Genomic DNA, 19,264 nt, shown 5'->3' with positions numbered 1-19,264 from the left:
TTTTCAAATGTGCAACAAGGAAAAGTACATACAAATTTTTGGAATCTCGGAAACTATAATGAACAAAATTCTTTTCTCAGAGGATTGTTAAAATGCAAGGATCCTATCTAAACGAATGCAGGTGAAAAACTAGGACGGTTAATTCATTGGATATATTTATTTCCTACTGACGAAGAAAATGTTCCGATTTGTAAGAAATTTTTTTGTGCTTTTCTATGTTTGGGCAAAAGAAGAGTTGAAAATGTTCAAAAAAAGATTTTAAATAAGCAGCCTTTAAAAAATTTGGCAGGTGGAGTACGCGAAAATTGTCTTAAATTAACAGAAAATTAAAAAAAAAATGATTTAAGAGCATTGCGAATCAATTCCACATCACAGTTCACATTACAAACGAAATTCTACCAACCTAAAATATTTTGATAATCCTTCATTAAATCTTGTAGAATTTAAAAAAAATTTTCGGAAAATATTATAAAGAAAAAACGGGGGCTAAATTGACAATAAATCAAACCGTTTATTTTAAGTATTTTAATCGAAATGTTGGCTTCAGTTTTAAATTCCCTACAACTGACGTGTGCAATACTTGCTACAAAAACGAGACAAATGGAGACGTAAACGAAGAAGTAATTAATCACAAAAATCTGGAAATGATGAAAATTGGCTAAATTAGCGCGAGTTGAAGTGAAAAAAGATTGGAATTTTTCGTTTTCAAAAAATCCACTTTTTACCAATTATCTCAAAAACTACAAAACCTATACATTTTTTCAGGAAGAATAAAAGATGCGCCTTGAAATCCTCTACAAGTATCAGTCTTTAAAATTGAAATTAGAAAGATTTTTAAAATTGACACTCAGGACAACGTATCTCAGGCTGAATCCGACCGTGTCCTCTTTTGGTCGCCAACAGTTCAAGTGTAGGCAATTCATCCGCAAAGGCGAATTTGATATCACTAATAGTTTCAGAGTTTCGCCACCCAATCACCTGAATGCAGTATTACTATACGTTTTTGATAAAAAAGTGCCCGAATTTTTCGCATATCACAAATCCAGAACAGTAAACTAGCACTAAATTCCTGGGCAAAGGAGAATTTGATATCACAAATAGTTTTTGGGATTCGTATGCTAGAGTTATGGCACCAGCTGAAGCTAGCATTGCTACATTTTTTTGTACAAGATTTCTGGGCACCTTTTCTTTTATCTGTAGCATAAACAAACACTAAATTATGGTATAGTGCCCTTATCGATATGACAATATTGTATTTCCAGGTTGCGGGATCTTCAGATTGGATTGAGGTTTAGCACACTATTTTAAGGCCTAGAAGAAGAAAAAGACAATTTTGTTAGCCAGCTGTTTTCGATCAAAATTCAAAATTTTTTAGACCATTTTTTCCAAATTAAAAAAAAATATGCCTGGCTATTCGTAATTTTCGAAAGTTCGAATAATTTAGCCTGACGACTTTTTTCAATAAAAAGAAAATGATCAGTTGTACCATTTTTAAAATATAAAAATTCAAATAAAAATGAACGTTGATTTTGAAAGCCCTTCAAGATTATCATAAGAACTGTTTGAATTTTCTTAAAAAATCGAAAATTAACATTCTGACCCATCAAAACATGATGAGAAAATTCCATTTTGCGGGCAAAATAGGAAAGATACGAAAGAAGATGATTAGACAAATATTATTCATCGAAGAAGTATCTAAAAATTTGCTGTTAATCATTTTTTTATAAGACGCGTGGTTTTGGTTTTAAACGTTAAAAATTACATTGAAAAATAAACAAAAAATTAATTGTTTACATCCTCAACGGAATGAGAATGTATTGGTTTGATTGAAAATTAGGCTTAGCCGGTTTTGATAAAATCTCCACCTTTTGAGACTCCCTGGGTCAGAAAAAACGATTTTTACAAACGAATCTGTCTGTAGTCACGATAACTTTCGAAAAAATGATCAGATTGGAATGAGTTTTGGCACACTTATTAAATGCCTGATAGAAACGGACAAGTTTGTTAGACAGCTATTTTTGATAAAAACTCCAAAAGTTAGCGCATTTTCAAAATTTTGAATAAATTTTTTTTAAAGATTCAAAAATACTAGATACGGCTATTTGTGTTATTCGGAAATTCAAACAATTTTTTTCTCTACAACTTTCTTCGATAAAAAGGAAATTATTAGAGTGAAAGCATTTTTCAAAGAGAAGCCAAGAGAAGAAACACGTTGCTTTTTGAAAGCCCGACAAGATTATCATAACAATTTCTTAAATTTTCTTGTAAAATTGAAATATCAAATTTTGATCGCACAAAAACAATGGAAAACCAAAAATTCCACTTTGCGTCCAATTACGCAAGTTACAAAAAAAGATTAGATGACGAAAGTTGTGCACATAAAAAAGATCTACAAATTCGCTATTACTCACTTTTTGATTTGACGCTGAGTTTTTGGTTTATTCTTAAAAAACAACATTAAAATTTTTGTTGGAGAAATTACGAAGAAAATAAAGACAAAAGTTGTTCACTCAAAAAAGAGCTATAAATTTGTTATTAATCATGTTTAATAAGACGTGTAATTTTTGTTTTAATCGTGAAAAATGATAGTACAAATAAACCAATTGAATTTTTGGACAGGCACAAGGTACAATAAAATGTTTAATAACAAAATTGTTTTCAAATTAGATCTGAAAACTTGCTTTTAACCTTTTTTTCATAAAACATGTGATGAAAATGTGTTTGTTTAAGTCGAAGGACCTTTAACAAAAGAAAATTTACAATCAAGCGCGAGACCCAACAGTTATGCGCCCTAGGCGCGCTCAAATGTAGGAGCCGCCGATAACAATATACCCGCGCAGCTGGTAGATTTTTGTTTCAATCACTACATGCCAAAAAGAACACTTTCAATTGGCTGATTTAGATCAAAATCTTATCAGACCTGAATATCGATTGGACCTGGGAATTGTCCAAATGCTACTTAGCTCTTTTACTTTTCGAGATATCGATGGGTTCTACGTGTACTATATATCTATAGGCTATCTTTTCGCTATGCGGATAAGAATTAGGCTATCTTCATTTAGCTAAGTTTTCAGGAGGAATAAATAACCTATTATTTTTCGAAACACTTCTTACGAATTAAAAACTCCAGTACTTTGTATTACAGTTTGTAACGTCATTTAGGCTCCTATAACTTTAAAAACAAGAAATTTTAAAAGTATTTTATTTCTTTTAACACTTCCACGTTCCAGGGAGATTCTGGGACACTCAGGGAGATTCTGGAAATCCTAACCCGAATCTTAGAATTCGATTTGATCCGAGTTCGATCCTAAGATGGCCCTTCTCTCGGACGGAACTATGGACGAAATATAGTGCATTGTGCGCCTAGGGAGGAAGAGAAGTGAAATTACCTTTCACCCAGGGTGCTCACGATGTTTTACAACATCTGCATCAAAAAGTGCGAATTTATTATGTCTAACAGTGGATCGCAAAATAACTCATAAATATTAAGGTTAGGTTCTCTTAGTCATTCTTACCCTCTGAAGTAATTTAATTTCGTCCCACAAGAGCTACTTTCCTTCCTGCGCGGGAGTAAATAAACCAAAGCAGCCAATCACAACCTGTGAATCGTCGAACCACGAATGCGCGCGTGCCACAGTTATGTATCTCTGATGCTCTAACATCAAATGTCGCCTTCAGTCTACACTCTACACCTAAAGGTATAGGAAAGTCGCAAATTTCATTCAGGTATTGAAAAAGGTACTATCCAAACGACTTCCTATTTACAGTTTATAGTTTTTTATTTTAGAAGACGGATCACTGGCTGGAAAAGGGACTGTATCCAGCTATTCAGAACTTCAGGCTTCAAGTGCAACTGCGTCCTAACAAGATTTTACGAGTACACTCTCATATAATACGCGACTTTGAGTCATTCAAGTTATTACGTTACATTATTTAAATCGAACATGATCTTTGATTGAAATCTACGATATTTAAAATTGTGGAAGTGCATTGTGAAATAAATCTTTCATTCCGTAAATATTCGATTGCAATGTACCTGCACTCGATTCAACAACAACAATTTTTATTTACTCCTGGTCTTTTACAATTATATTATTGTAACAGAAATGGATTTTACGTTCCAGGCTTTGGTATAAGATGCTATTAAATTCTATGTGTATTTTGTAGATATAAATAAACCAGACTTTTGGTTGAGTAACAGTGTCGGGTGTTGCCTGCAAATAGCCTGGTTACTAATTCGGAGGGAAGAATAATATTGCGCAATATACTCGAGCATATACTCGGCCCTTCCGAGACGAGCCGCAACCGTATCTCGCACTGCCCTCTGAGAAACCGCGTGGATCAGCAGTTCTAGGAATTACTAAACCGCGGTTTTGATTTATTCAATTACATCAGTTGGAAAGAAATCAACTCACTGCTTTACTACTTTTTCCTTGTTGCATTTTTTGTTCATTGTTAAATTTAATTTACTTTATAAAATTTTCTAAGCATGCTTTCGACCCCTTGCTAGAAGAAGCAGCTTATCCCACATTACAGGCTTCTTCTATATCGACTTTCGAGGTCCTATCTGACAGACCTAATATCGGATTATGCGCTGGTCCGTAATAAGCGAGAAAATTACGAACGTGTCAAGTGTAAGTAGAGGCGAACAGCAAAAAATTACTTCTGCCCTTAGGCAACATAGACCAAGAGAGAGGATACAAGAGACAAACAGAAACACTCGCTTCAGTCAGTCGTGGAATAGCTTCTCAGAAGTTAAACGAATCAAGCAGAAAGCAAGGCATTGCTCACATCGCAAGCTTAGAAAGAACATGAGACAACCCCTATAAATGGCTCGAGTATCTCGTACAAGCGTCGCAATCGCGACCGTTGACTTCCGCACAAAACAAAGGCACATGACGTACCTGCAATATCAATATAGAGCTCAGAGAAATCAAAACGGCTTACCGCTTTAATTTACATGATTTTTTTAAATGCAACTTGGCCCACGGTTATCATATTATAAAATAAAATAAAGAAAATTAAATATCTTTCTGCTTTGAGAATGTGTTAGGAGATTATTAACTAGAATACTACATAAATATTCAGGTGTTTCTTCCTATTCAAACAGCTCTAAATTCTTATATTCAATATGTGTTGGGTATTACTTAAAAATGACCAAAGCCTAGAAACCATAGAATTTTGATATGTCAATGTCACAAACAACATTAGCAGACATTTTTTTCTAAGGATATAATAAGAAAAACGCCAAACATTTGACACTTTGAAATCTGATATTTATCAATTCTCAAGACACACAGTACAAACTTTAAAATCTTAAACGGCTACATTTGTATTTAGCTTCTTCAGAACATATAATATTTTGAATTTTACCATTTCCAATTTTATAGTTTAAATTGAATACAATTTCAGATTAGATAGCAGACGATTTAATTGATATTTTAAGCCCTTGAAATTACACTATTTAAATTAAACATTTTAAATTATAGTCTGAAATTTGAAAGATTTAGCATCCAAAAAATGTCCAATGTAAAATCCTCCAAAATTCTGAAAATTTTAAGAGCGATAGAACCAGACCTAATTTAAAAATTGTATTGCCTCAGTTTACTGCATACATAAATAATATAATACCATCTTTGGATGTGCTTGCAGTTCAGAACGTTCAAATATACGAAATTGTTTACTGGTGACTTTTAAACTAGAAATAGTGCTAAAATACTAATTTATTTATATTGCACATTACTGATTAAAAAGAAAACTTACATTGAAGTATTTTCAATTGTAGCTGGAACAATATTTGTACATAAAATAGAACCGTATGTGCCGTATCTAACAAAGATGTACTCTTACAAATTATGGAATGAAATGAGACAAGTCGATTTTGAGGTTAGGGCCTAGTACCAACGGTCTTAATTAAACAAAAATTCAAAAAATAATTCTGATTACAATCTATCTCGAATAACAACGAACATCATCAACAATAGCCTGATTCCAAAGATGCAAAAATAGCCGCAAATAATTGTTAGCTTGAACCATTTTTAAAATAAAGCACTCAAAAATAATGATTTACAATTTATTTTAAGAAATTTGTAATTGTAAATTGTACAAGCTGGAAAGTTCTTGTAATATTGCTTTCAATAAATTGAAATCACAATAAAGTATAGATTCAAAAAGGCATGTGACTGATCAAAGACTCTTCTAGCACTTCAAAAGTTCGAATTTTAGCTCTTAAAACTTTTTTCCTCATTCAAATTCATTGGCACTGACAGATGACAGTGGGCCGTTTGTTTACAGTGCGATTCTCTCGAACGTGATGGCGTGGCACCGGCAAATCGCCCACGCAAATAGCACTTTTTTTCAACGCCTCATCAATTCCGCTTTACACACTCGTTCGTAACGACTCGCAAAAAAAACGCACACATGAGAATAAAAAGAAAAAATACAAAGTGGGGTTCGTCGCTTACCACTAATTCGTCTCATGGTGTGTCCTCGATTACGCGACTGGAAATCCAACAATCAGCGTCGCCAATAAACACCATGCCACAAGAATGCCAATATCACCTAAGTCGCGCACACGTAAACTGGACACGAGTCCCGCACACCATAGCTTTTTCTTCAACTTTTTCCGCTGATCTCGAGGAAGATCTTGAAGGTTATATACAGAGATAACAGGATTTGCACACAGCGGAATCGCCCCGAATCATTCTTTCGGTAAATAGGTAGCCAGATTAAGGAAAACTTGTCACAAGCACCAACTCGTCCGAAACACTCATCCACCCACAACAACTAACCATGCGATACCTATCGATGCCGCGGTCTCGCGTAGTACTGCCAACTGAGAGTAGTGTCAGCAACTTCCGCCAGAGCGCCGATCGCTCGTCTCGTTCGGCTCGCTACCCACCCGGGCGGGTCCATTGTGTTGTACGTACACTGTCCCCACCACCGGCTTTCTCCTCCTGTCTTAATCCCAGTTCTTCTCGAGATCGAGTTGTCCAACCTTCTGAAACCCACTCAAATCTCAAAGACCATCAATAAGACCAAAGTAGGGCGTTTCATCATTATGTATTTCACTTATGCATGATCGTCGGAGGAATAAATTGAGTGCCACAACATTTTTGAAAACTTGCAATATTTATTACGAAAATAAATAGCCGGAGTCCTTACGTTAGAGTAGTCCAAAAATGCATTGCTACTTTTTTCACTCTAGAGGGCAAGTAAACCCACCCCCAAGTTTCCGTTTCTGGAGGAAATCAATCCGTGATATTTTTTTTCTGCAAAATTCAAATATTAACACGTGTCACCGCACTTCAAAATCACAATTTATTAACATGGGAATATTTGGTATTTTCGAAAAATTGAACACATGCCAGGGTTTCATCGAAACGTCCCAAACTTGTTAGGCATTGAAGAGGAGTGTCTACGAAATAAATAGTTTAATTATTATAAATTACTTAAAATATAGCACTTTGTGCAGAGAAACAGTTGAAACTTGAAACATAATTTTTATTAGTGAATGTACATTTTACATTCGGATCAGAGGAAGTATTAGATTTGTGTAAAAGTTGACCCCCCCCCCAGTTATTGTCGAATGTCCACGTTTTGAGACCCCCTGAATCCGAAAAACAGGTTATTATCTATTAGATTGGCCTTTGGTACACAAAGAAAAGATCAAGTTCGTTATCCAGCCATTTTGGACAAAAATTCAAAAAGTAGGCACATTTTAAATATTTTTGAGACCACTTTTTACAAAGCTCAAACATTCTCTGTACGGTTATTCATAGTATTTAAAGAGTCAAACAATTTATCCGAATGACTTTTTTGATAAAATCAAAAATTACCAGAGTTATAGCATTCACAAAATTCCAAAAAACACACGAACATGAACATTTTAAGCCAAATAACGCACGATATGAAAAAAAAGTCAAGAGAAGAAAATGTTGCTATTTGAATGCCCTACAAGTTTATCATGACTTTTTGAATTTTCTTGAAAAATATAAAATTTGACCGGATAATAAAATAATAAAAAATCCAAAAATTACATTTTCGGCCAAACTACGCAAAATACTGTAAAAGATGTGTAAACAAAAACTGTGCATTTGAAAAAGATCTACAAATTTGTCATCAACCACTTTTTGATAGGATGCGTAGTTTTGGCTTTCATAATGAAAAATATCTTTAACAGTAAAAAAATCTACCTGCTGCGTGGGCACATTCTTATCACAACTTTTTTTTTTAATTTCTTTTTCGTCTCGTGTGTGGGGTTTCAAAAAATATAATTTATTATGTTTTTAATGCTATTTGTTATGATTAAAACGAAAAGCAAAACTATCAAAAAGTTATTTATGACAAATAAATCATTTTTACATTCTCCTCAGAGAAGGTATTTGATTTGCGTAAAATTTTACCCCCCCCCCCCAGTTTTCGTCGAAAGGTTCACGTTTTGAGACCCCTGCATCAGAAAAACAGGTTTTTACGAATGCGTCTGTCTGTATGTCTGTCTATCAGCACGATAACTTTTGAAAAAATTTAATCTATTAGATTCGCCATTGGTACACTCTTTTACTGTACACTTGTTCATAGTATTTGAAAAGAAAAATGGTATTTTCGATCAAACCATACAAGATAGGAAAAAAATGATAAAACAAACACTGTGCACCCAAAAAATATCTACAAATTTTCGATTAGTCATTTATTTATAAAAAAAATTGAAAATACAAAAATTAAATTTTTCGACACGACACAAGCTAAGCAAAAATAGATTACATTTTTTAACCAAAAATAGAGCAAAATAATTTTTAATAATGTTCTTTTTACATGCTCAACAGAGAGGGTATTTGATGTGTAAAATTGCCCCCCCCCCCCCCGAGTTTTTGTCAAATGTCCACGTTTTAATATCCCCTGAATCATAGGTTTTTACGAATGTGTCTGCCTGTCGGTCTGTATGTATGTATTTTAGCCTGTCTGTCTGTGCACACGATAACTTTTGAAAAAATCATTCTATTAGTTTGGCCTCTAGAATACTCTTTTAGTGTCCTGAACTAAAGGTTAAGTTCGTTAGCCAGCCATTTTGGATAAAAATGAAAAAAGTTAGCGCTTTTTGAGTATTTTGGAAAACACTTTTTTCAAAATTCAAGAATTCTCTGTATGATTACTTATAGTATTTAAGAAGTCGAACAGTTTATCATAATTACTTTTTTCATAAAATTAAAAATTACTAGAATTATAGCATTGACAACATTCCAAAAAAACACACGAAAATGAACACTTTAAGCCAAATAACGGATGGCATGAAAAAAGCAAAATAAAAAAAGTTTGATTTCTAAATGCCCTAGAAGATTCTCATAACAACTTTTTTAATTTTCTTGATAAATAAAAAATTCAAATTTTAGCAGCATAACAAATAATGAAAAATCCAAAAATTACATTTTTTCATGCAATAATTTTACAGTATTTCAAATATTCTCAAATATATTATTGCATTTAAAACACACACACACACATATACACACACATAATATAGAAGTTAAAAATCGGTAAGGCTGCTCAGTAGACCCTATGTGTAAAGTTCAAATCATACAAAATATTGGAAATGAGCAAGTTTAGTTTATGGAAAAACGACAAAAGTTGCAATAAAATTTTTAATAACGCAATTTTTTTTAAAGAATGCGCTTTTTTTAAACGGGACAATGAAACGTTGTCTGATTTAATACCAATGAAAGTTATGAATGATAAAAATATACATTTATGTGAATGATATTAAATTTCAGGGAGAAACTCGAGTGCGAAGCACGAGATACGTGATGAGAAGGTACTCGTTAAAGCCGAAGGAGCTTTAACAAAAGAGAATTCACAATCACCAAATTACTGTTGTTGATGCTTTCACCTTTAATTTTTAAAAGTCTATGCACAAAGATCCAGCGTGTAGCGCGAAGTAAATACATTATCGAGCGCGAAACGCGAGAAGCATCAGTCGAGTGCCACAGGCGCGCTCAAACATTCGAGTCGCGCGCGTGGCGTGCTATGAGCATGTGCCCGCAACGCGGGCAGATTTTTTATAATATAATCATGGTAAAGATTGTAAAAATTTGAAGAATTTAATAAGACACTTTTATACTTTAAATTTTATTATGACTTTTATGATTTATTTATCAGAAATTATTATTATTCCAAATCATTCAATATTATGTTAGTAGATAGGTAGGCGGAGTTCTGGCGCACTTTTTTCCGTATGAATAGCAAACTTGCGGTTAGAGTGCAAAAGGCTGTAAGATTGGTTTCGCTCCTTGTGCTGATTTACAAATCACAGTTTTGAAGTATCCGAGCCACATTATCGAAATTGGAAATCAATACTTAAAAATCATAACAATGGAACTCTTCAGCCCCAAAAATATGGAATATGATATGATATATTATATCGCAATATTAGGCTATGTAATACCTGCTATACCCGGAATTTAAGTTTTTCACCCTAAAGTAATATGTATTAAATGTTTTATCGCAATGGTGCATCATTAAAAATTTTGTGATATTATAACAATTCTCGGTAAAGAAAATTCCATTCTCATTACGTCATCGTCGATTCTTGGAATCCTTATCAATGTGAACTTAATTAATTAAACGTTCTCCTTTGATATTTGCCAACATGGGAGTCATATTTTATATGATGATAAACAATTTTCGGTAAACAAAATTCCATTCTGATAACGTCATCATCGATTCCTGGAATCCTTATCTATGTGAACTAAATTAGTTAAACGTTCTCCTTTGATATTTGCCAACAGGAGCGTCATATTTCATATAATGTTAAGCAATTTCTGGGGTAAACAAAATTCCATCCTGATGACGTCATCGTCGATTCCTGGAATCCTGACCTATGTGAACTAAGTTAATTAAACGTTCTCCTTTGATATTTGCCAACAGGGGCGTTATATTTCATATAATGTTAAATAATTCTCGATAAACAAAATTCCATTCTGATGACGTCATCAGTTAATAACAAGACTCGCATAATTTGAAATTACTTTAAATCTCTGTAGTGTTTCTATAAGTGTCATCAGTTAATAACAAGACATACATAACCTTTAAATAACTCGAAATCGAACGCAGTGTTTATATAAGTGTCATCAACTAATAACAGGACTTACATAACCTCAAATTACTGAAAATCTACACAGTGTTTCTATAAGTGTTCGCTGATTCCATTTAAAGCTAAAAATGGATTTCGAAAATTGTAAAAAAGTTCTACAAATCATGAAGATAGAATATCAACTTATACTCGAGAAGCAACCCCCAGCAGCTGATGAAATTAGATTGTGGACGAGGGCTGAAACTAAAAACATCAGGATATTAAACCAAATGTTGAGGAAGAACATTCTGCTATTCGTGGGCCAAAAACATGCGATTATGACGTTAATTGGTGATCTGAAGACAGCAAGCAGAAAATTCAAGAAGTTGCTCAAGACAGGAACTGGCATGAATGAAGCTTCGAAGAAACTGAGCGAGAGGGTGATTTGGGATGATGTAGCAAGTGCGTTTCGAACACGAATAAGAATGGGACTTATAACAAATTTAATTCATGAAGATTTAAATACATTTTTGGATGATTGTAAACGCATGTGTATTCCATGAATCAAGAATGCAATTAATAGTATAGGTAATATCAAAGTTTGTGTTGAATTCAAAGGTATGTTTAAGGCATTCGTTGGAGGGGAGGAAAAAATCTATGCAAAACGTGTTTGCACTGAAAGCAATCCTATTCTAACGTCTACGAATATTGGCGAATGGTTCGAGGATAAAATTCGTCAACAAGTTGTAATTAAAATTGAAGATTTAAAAACATCAGATGCAGGGTGGAGATTAATAGAAATTATCAGCTTAACAGTTAACATAAATAGATACGCCCCTTTTCAAGTTGGAGCTTCAACTTTCATTGAATTACCTGATTTTGTACAGAAAAAAGCTGTAGTTAATATTAACAATAAAGACTCGTATTGTTTTCTCTGGTCAGTAATGACAGCTCTTCACCCAGTTAAAAAAGAGGCAGGAAGAACCAGTTCTTACCCTAAGCTTGATGGTTCAGAACTCAAATATAATGACATTAAGAATTACTTTTGAGGATGTTCCAAAATTTGAGAAAATGAACGGTTTAAGTATAAATGTGTACGGATTAGAGTCTGCTCAATACAAGTAAGAAAGAGGGAATTGTTCCAGTTTTTATAAGCCAGGAAAAATCTAAAAAAGCTACTATTCACCTTCTTATGGTTGAAAATACTAACTTTGATTCAGATGTAGAAGTTTATCATTTTGCTTTAATCAAAAATCTATCTAGACTAGTGAAATCAGAAATAACAAAAGCGAATTGCTCCACTTATTTTTGTGGCATGTGTTTGTGTCACTTTAAATTTGAGAAATCTCTTAAAAAACATAGAATTAATTGTGACAATCTGAATAATAATTGCACACTAATACTCCCCACAGAAGAGGATACAATTTTGAAATTTAAAAATTATACATACAAAGAGAGGGTTCAATTTGTAGTATATGCTGACATATAGTGTTTGTTAGAGCCAGTTGTCAATACGCATGGAAATGCTTATCAGAAACATATACCTACAAGTGTTGCTTATCACACAAAATGCAGCTTTGACGATTCACAATCTGAACCTCAAGTTTATCGTGGAAAGGACTGCATCACGTGGTTTGTCCTTGAGTTGAAAACGATAGCAGAGAAAGTAGATTCTTATTTTAAAAATCCAACCAAGATGATGTTAAACATCGGGATCATGACCATTTTACAGGTAAATACCGTGACCCTTCTCATGACAGATGTAACGTAAATGACCAAGACTCACATGTAATTCCTATAGTATTTCATAATCTATCTGGCTACAACTCTCACTTTTTCATCAAAGAATTGGCTACAAGCTTTTAGGGTGGCATCTCATTATTAGTATTTCATAATTTATCTGGCTACGACTCTCACTTTTTCATCAAAGAATTGGCTACAAGCTTTGAGGGTGTTATCTCATTATTACCTATCAACAAGGAATAATATATATCTTTACGAAAAGGGTGCAAAGTACAAAAGTTAAACTTAGATTCATAGACTCTTTTCGATTTATGCTAAGTAGCCTCTTCAAATTAGCTTCAAATCTTAGCAATGATGAAAAATTTATTACAAGAAAATATTCAAAAAATGATGATGAATTTGAATTATTAACAAGAAAAGGGTTATTTCCATACGATTATGTTGATAATTGGCAGAAATTAGATGAAGATTGTCTGCCAGCAAAAGAGGAATTTTACTCTAAATTAAATGATGAGGGTATTTCAGATGAAGATTATAATCATGCGTGCAACGTGTGGGAAAAATTTAACTTAAAAACGTTAGGTGAATATTCGGATTTATACTTGAAAAATTATTTTCTCTTCGCGAACACTTTTGAAAGTTTTAGATGTCGCTGCATTGAAACTTATAATTTGAATCCATTAGACTACTAAACAGCACCAAGGCTTTCTTTCGATGCTATGTTAACGCATACGAGAATTGAAATCGATCTATTAACAGATGTAGAAATGTTATTACTTGTTGAAGGACCAATAAGAGGTGGTGTGTCTCAGTGCTCCAATAGGTATGCAAAACCAAATAATAGATTCATGGGGTCGAATTTTGATGAAAATTTACCCGAGTCCTATATCACTTATTTCGACATAAACAATCAATACGGTAAAGCAATGAGCCAATATTTACCCTATAGAAATTTTAAATGGTTCACTGACTTTGAAAACGAAACAAATTTTTTCAACATTCCCGATGATGCAGAAATAGGTTATATTCTTGAAGTAGATTTGGAATATCCTGAAGAACTCCATGATTTGCATGGAGACATACCATTATGTCCAGAACATTTTATACCTCTTCTTCAAACATCTAAAATCCCGAAACTAATTACCAATTTGAAATCAATGATCAATTACAATCTCCATTATCAAAACTTAAAACAGTATTTAAAATTGGGAATGAAGCTTGTTAAAATTCATCGAGTTTTAGAATTCAAGCAAAAGCCATGGCTAAAAGCCTATATTGATTTGAATACTGATTTGCGAAAGAAGGCAAAAAATGAATTTGAAAAAAATTTTTTTCAATCTCATGAACAACCCTGTCTTCGGGAAGACCATGGAGAACGTAAGGAAGCACAAAGATGTTAGGTTAGTGACTAAGTGGGAGGGAAGAAGGGGTGCAAAAGCTCTTATTGCCAAACAAAACTTTCATAGTTGCACTATATTTGGTGAGGACATGGTGATCACTGAAATGAGTAAAACCAAAATTAAATTCAATAAGCCCATCTATATAGGCTTCTCAGTTCTAGACATATCAAAGATAATGATTTACGACTTTCATTATAATTACATGAAGTACACATTCGGTGACAAGACAAAATTACTCTACATCGACACAGACAGCTTAATTTACCACACTACAGAACCAAACTTTTATGAGTATATTAAAAAAGATTCCGATAAATCTGACACCTCAGACTATCCACCAAATAATATATATGAAATTGAATTACTAAACAAAAAAGTCTTGGGACTCATGAAGGATGAATGGAACGGGAAAATTGTAACTGAATTTGTACGGCTAACGTCCAAATTGTATTCCTATAAAGTTTTGGGTGAAGAAGGGGAGAAAAGGAAAGCCAAAGGGATTAAAGGGTCCACTTTGAGGACAATCACGTTTGAGGATTATAGGCTAACTTTGCTATATTTTCAAACGCTTACTCGACGTCAACGGTTAATTCGAAGCCGAAAACATGAAGTTCACTCGATTGATCAAAACAAGATCGCCCTCAGTTGGCGAGATGATAAGAGGATGCTGCTTCCTCATACAACCGACACACTTCCATGGGGCTACAAATTCCAATCACAGAGGCAATGGATGTTGATAAAAATTAATATTCATTTTCAAAAAAAAAAAAAAGAATTCAATTCTCAAAGGAGAGCTGAAATTATGTACAGTGATACTAAACAAAAACTTGTATATATGTGTAGAAACAAGCGAGGTGATTAATGTGACGAGTGATGTGGATATATGAGTCGGTGAGTGAGAGAGATAGAGACCTAGCACTAGTGTATAACCTTTGATGTGGAAGATATAGTCTATAATCCACATATTGCTGTAAATAAAATATATATATGATTGGAAATAGCAACAAAAGAAGTATATATGTAAATTGGAAAAGAAGAAATCGAAAAACTGTAGAATTGTTTGTAAAATACAAGTTATTGTGAATGAAAGAAAATCAATTGAATCTAAATTGTTCTTTTTTATTCAATGCAACCTGTAAATAACAATTTTTTAAAAGCAAATTTACTTCTAATTGAAAAATTAGATGCTAATCATTTTCCTAAATTGATGTAGCTATTGGATGCAACCTGATCCAGCAGATCGAATATACCAATTTCAACGATGTTCACCAACCAATCATTCGCTTATCTACTATTCGCACTTATTATTATTATAGGGACAAGGAACTCTGAAAAAACAACATAATTTTTCTTTTTCATTAAAAATTATTTTTTAATTCCAATAGAAAAAACCAGTACATTATACTTAAAAATAAATAGATTATAATTAATTATATATGCAACTAAACTATTTCTACTCGGTTACAGTAGTTTTTATATCAACTTTTTCACCACACCACTTATTGGTTTATACTGGTTCGTATTTCAAGAATTCATTTTGCTTAGAACAGTCAATTACTACTAGAGGTGCATACTCTATGAATTCTCCTCTCGACAGCAATGGTTGCAGTTCTTTACCATAGTAATTAGCTTGAAAGTTCCTGTACGATTCTGAGGCTTCAGAGGATTTATAAACACCAGTTTCCTTTCCATCAAAGGATATAGCAATTGATTATCTTCAAAAGTTGAGGAAGAGAAGGAGAGATATAGATAACGTTTATGGTGTACGAAAATTATCGAAAGACAGACTAACGATTGGAGATTATACGATAAGTTTCAATGAAAATCTTATTAATATAGGCACCGTAAGCTATCCAAAGACTGTGGGTTTGCTTGAACCTTTGTTTAAAAAGATACCAAATAGTACTGTTATAAATAATGAAGACCTTGAAAATTTTAAAGATATTGCAATTTCAACAAAGGATCCCGCACTAAATGTATGCGAAAATGGCTTTCGGTGGATTTAGCTGAAACTTTGTAATTTTTAAGGTTCTAAGTGCCGGATGAAATAACCGTAAAAAGATCCAAAAAAATGGACAGTTTTAGCGCTATGCGGCGCTAAGCGCTCAAGATTAGTGAATAAAACGAATTACAACAGATTTTATTACAAAAGCGACGTCAACATAGAAATCACGGTTCAGATCGTGGTCTGTCATATTTTCGCCTACACCGTTGACTCATATAGCGCGCTTCTCAAAACGATCAAACGCTAAGCGCCCAAGATTTTAATATGACTAATTAATCACTTTTTTAAAGGCAGAAATGGTACCCAAAGTAACATTAGTAACTAGTGCGTACATTCCGATAATTGCATTGTACCGTTCTCAAGAGTACCAAACGCTAAGCGTTCATGATCAGTGAATAAAACGAATTACAACAGATTTTATTACAAAAGTGATGTCAACATAGAAATCACGGTTCAGATCGTGGTCTGTAATATTTTCGCCTACACTGTTAACTTATATAGCGCGCTTCTCAAAACGATCAAATGCTAAGCGCCCAAGATTTTAACTTGACTAATTAATCACTTCTTTAAAGGCAGAAATGGTACCCAAAGTAACATTAGTAACTAGTGCGCATATTCCGATAATAACAGTGTACCCTTCGCAAGAGGGCCGAATGCTAAGCACCCGTGATCAGCGAATAGAACCATTCCCAGTAGCTTTTGCGAAATATTAAACTATTTCTGGCTCTTGATTCGGGTTCGCTTGTTTACCTCTATTAGCAGCGTCGAGAATCCTTTGTAGCAAGGAAGTTTGAGGATACTTTATGTGTTGCTGGTGACGTGGATAACCTAGGAACTATAAAACGCTTGCAATATGTGCGCAAGTGCCAAGAGTTCTGGCCCCTGACTTACATGTGCAGTAATAACGGAGAAGCGTTTCATTATTGTCTGGTCCTATGTCATCGATCTCATTGAACGCTATCTACAGCTGGTACCTTGTCGCATTTCGGAAACGAGAAAATACTCGTACTCTGATGAAACCAGGTTCATTAAGTCGCGTCTCTAGTTCAAACTCCTCATCTTCTTCTCGTTGTAGCTTGTCTTGAACGTAAGATGGGGCAAGGTCTACTTGATACACGCCAATTGTTATGTCGCGTATTTCTTCCAATGTAAGGCGAGGAAATTGTGGTACTTGAAGTTCATGCAGGGGATATCAATTTGCATTTCCGTAGCGCATATTGTGCACTTCTACGCGCGCTTGCACAATATTTGGCTCACGAGCTCTCGCTATATATTCTCTTGCAAGCTCTGCTGTAGCGCCTTGCATCTCGATAACAAGATGGTATCGATTAATTATGGCACCAGCAATACGAAGGAAGTACCTTAGATTGTGTACATGAGCCATCGGAATGGTTTTCTCGAAGAACTATAAAATGGACTTTATGTGGCCATTTCTGGATTCCACTATCCATCTAGATTTCGTTATTAGCCGAGCTTCGTTTGCTTCTTCTGTTACCAATTGACTCTGTCCTTGTTGGAGAAATGGTGGTATCTTGGACACAATTCCTAAGCGTTCTAAAAGTGGTTGGGTATCTCTATATCCACGGTCCTCTATAAAAATATCACCAATATCGAAAAATTCTCTCATACCTTCCACATCTCTTTCAAATTCGCTAATAAACATTTGTGCTTCATTGTTTCGCGAGTCAGAAAAATATGGCCCTTGTATTTGAAGTATGTATCCGTCTGGACCAACAATGAGAGCAGGCTTTACCAAGTGACGTCCTTTATGTTTGCAGAATGACTGTCGAAGTACGCGAAGGTTACTGCTCTTCTGCTCTTCTGCATGTAAGCATAAGTTCCATCGATGATAGCAATAGCTCTGGGAATTTCTGGTTGTGGATTATAAAGTTCATTGGCGAATGATGTCACGTGTCTTTCAATAAATTTCTCTCTGCTTATCGCATTAAATCCAATGTTACCAGGCACAAATCGCTGCATTAAAGACTCTCTTGCAGTAGAAATGGCCATGCTTGTAGCTTGCCGGCTCGAATAATGAAAAATCACTTTCAGAAATTCATCAGAAAGACCTTGACGCATTTTGCAAAGGAAAGTCAGCAGATATTTTCTCCTCACGTAAATGGCACCATGTTCATGTAACTGCGGAATAGGATCACAAAATGCATACAATTCTCTAAATTGTTCGTTTGTTACAGGAGCAATAACTTCCAACTTTACATCAGTGAAACTATCTTTATTATTAAACGCCGCGGCCGCATGAACATTTGCTTCGTTACGAAGTTGCTGCAAAAACAGAAGTAATTGATTTCCCGGAATCCTATACGGTCTATTAATTGCTTGTAGTCCAGGAAGAAAGGGGCCTAAGATGAAACCATGTTCATCCAAATGATTTAAGCATGCTCTTGTTTCTTCTGGAATGAAATGTCCATGACAATAAAAGCGTTAACTCTACATTCAATTGAAAGCCTTGGTTTATTAACATCAGCATTACAGAACATGCACGTTTGCCTGCCTGTTTGTGTAAGAACATTCAGTCTTAAACAGCCTGGGTCACGTTGGAGCTCCTCTATCTCATTGCGAATCGATTGATTGCAATTGAGACATAACCTACTCTCATCGGCGACATCAAGTGGTGGTCTTCGAAGTTGAAGGCGTCTAAAAATTGCAATGTTTTGCCTATCAGGATTATTATTTCCTTCAATTCGAGCCATTTGTCCTGGTTGATAGATTCTATCGCACACATAGCAATTAACTCGAACTCTGAATGCCATTTTTTAAACCATAAGAGAAACAAGCTCTTATGGTCTTGAAAGGCAGAGGAATATATTAATAAAACGAAAGAAAAATTCAAAAACAACAAAATAAAACAAATAAACACAAGAACTAAACACAAAAAGGGAATAAGAAATACAACACAATTAATACAGTAGGAAACAGATAGGAATTTTTTCCCCTAAGCTTACCAATACAATTACTATCCGCTCTCGGGACCTTTCACAAAAGAAATGACAAGCATACCATCGTCAATGGAAATAATAAGTGAATGCTGTT

General features: G+C 34.2%; 1 protein-coding gene across 3 annotated transcripts in view; it reads right to left on the bottom strand.

The window, feature by feature from the left end:
- The window catches only part of LOC117170723 (caskin-2), a 275,083-nt gene that overhangs the window by 206,980 nt on the left and 48,839 nt on the right, over nt 1–19,264 (bottom strand). Inside the window, exon 1 of one of the 3 annotated variants that reach the window (XM_033357740.1) lies at nt 6,465–7,027. The exons of the other annotated variants lie outside the window; for them this stretch is intronic. Coding sequence (XP_033213631.1) covers nt 6,465–6,480 — 16 coding nt within the window. The 5' untranslated portion in view covers nt 6,481–7,027. Of the gene's footprint in view, nt 1–6,464; nt 7,028–19,264 lie in introns of those variants that run through there. 3 annotated transcript variants of the gene reach the window in all.

Source organism: Belonocnema kinseyi, chromosome 4 (genome assembly GCF_010883055.1).
Source record: "Belonocnema kinseyi isolate 2016_QV_RU_SX_M_011 chromosome 4, B_treatae_v1, whole genome shotgun sequence".
NCBI lineage: Eukaryota > Metazoa > Arthropoda > Insecta > Hymenoptera > Cynipidae > Belonocnema > Belonocnema kinseyi.
Note: the sequence above shows the minus strand (reverse complement) of the source record. Positions and strands in the feature narration are given on the sequence as shown.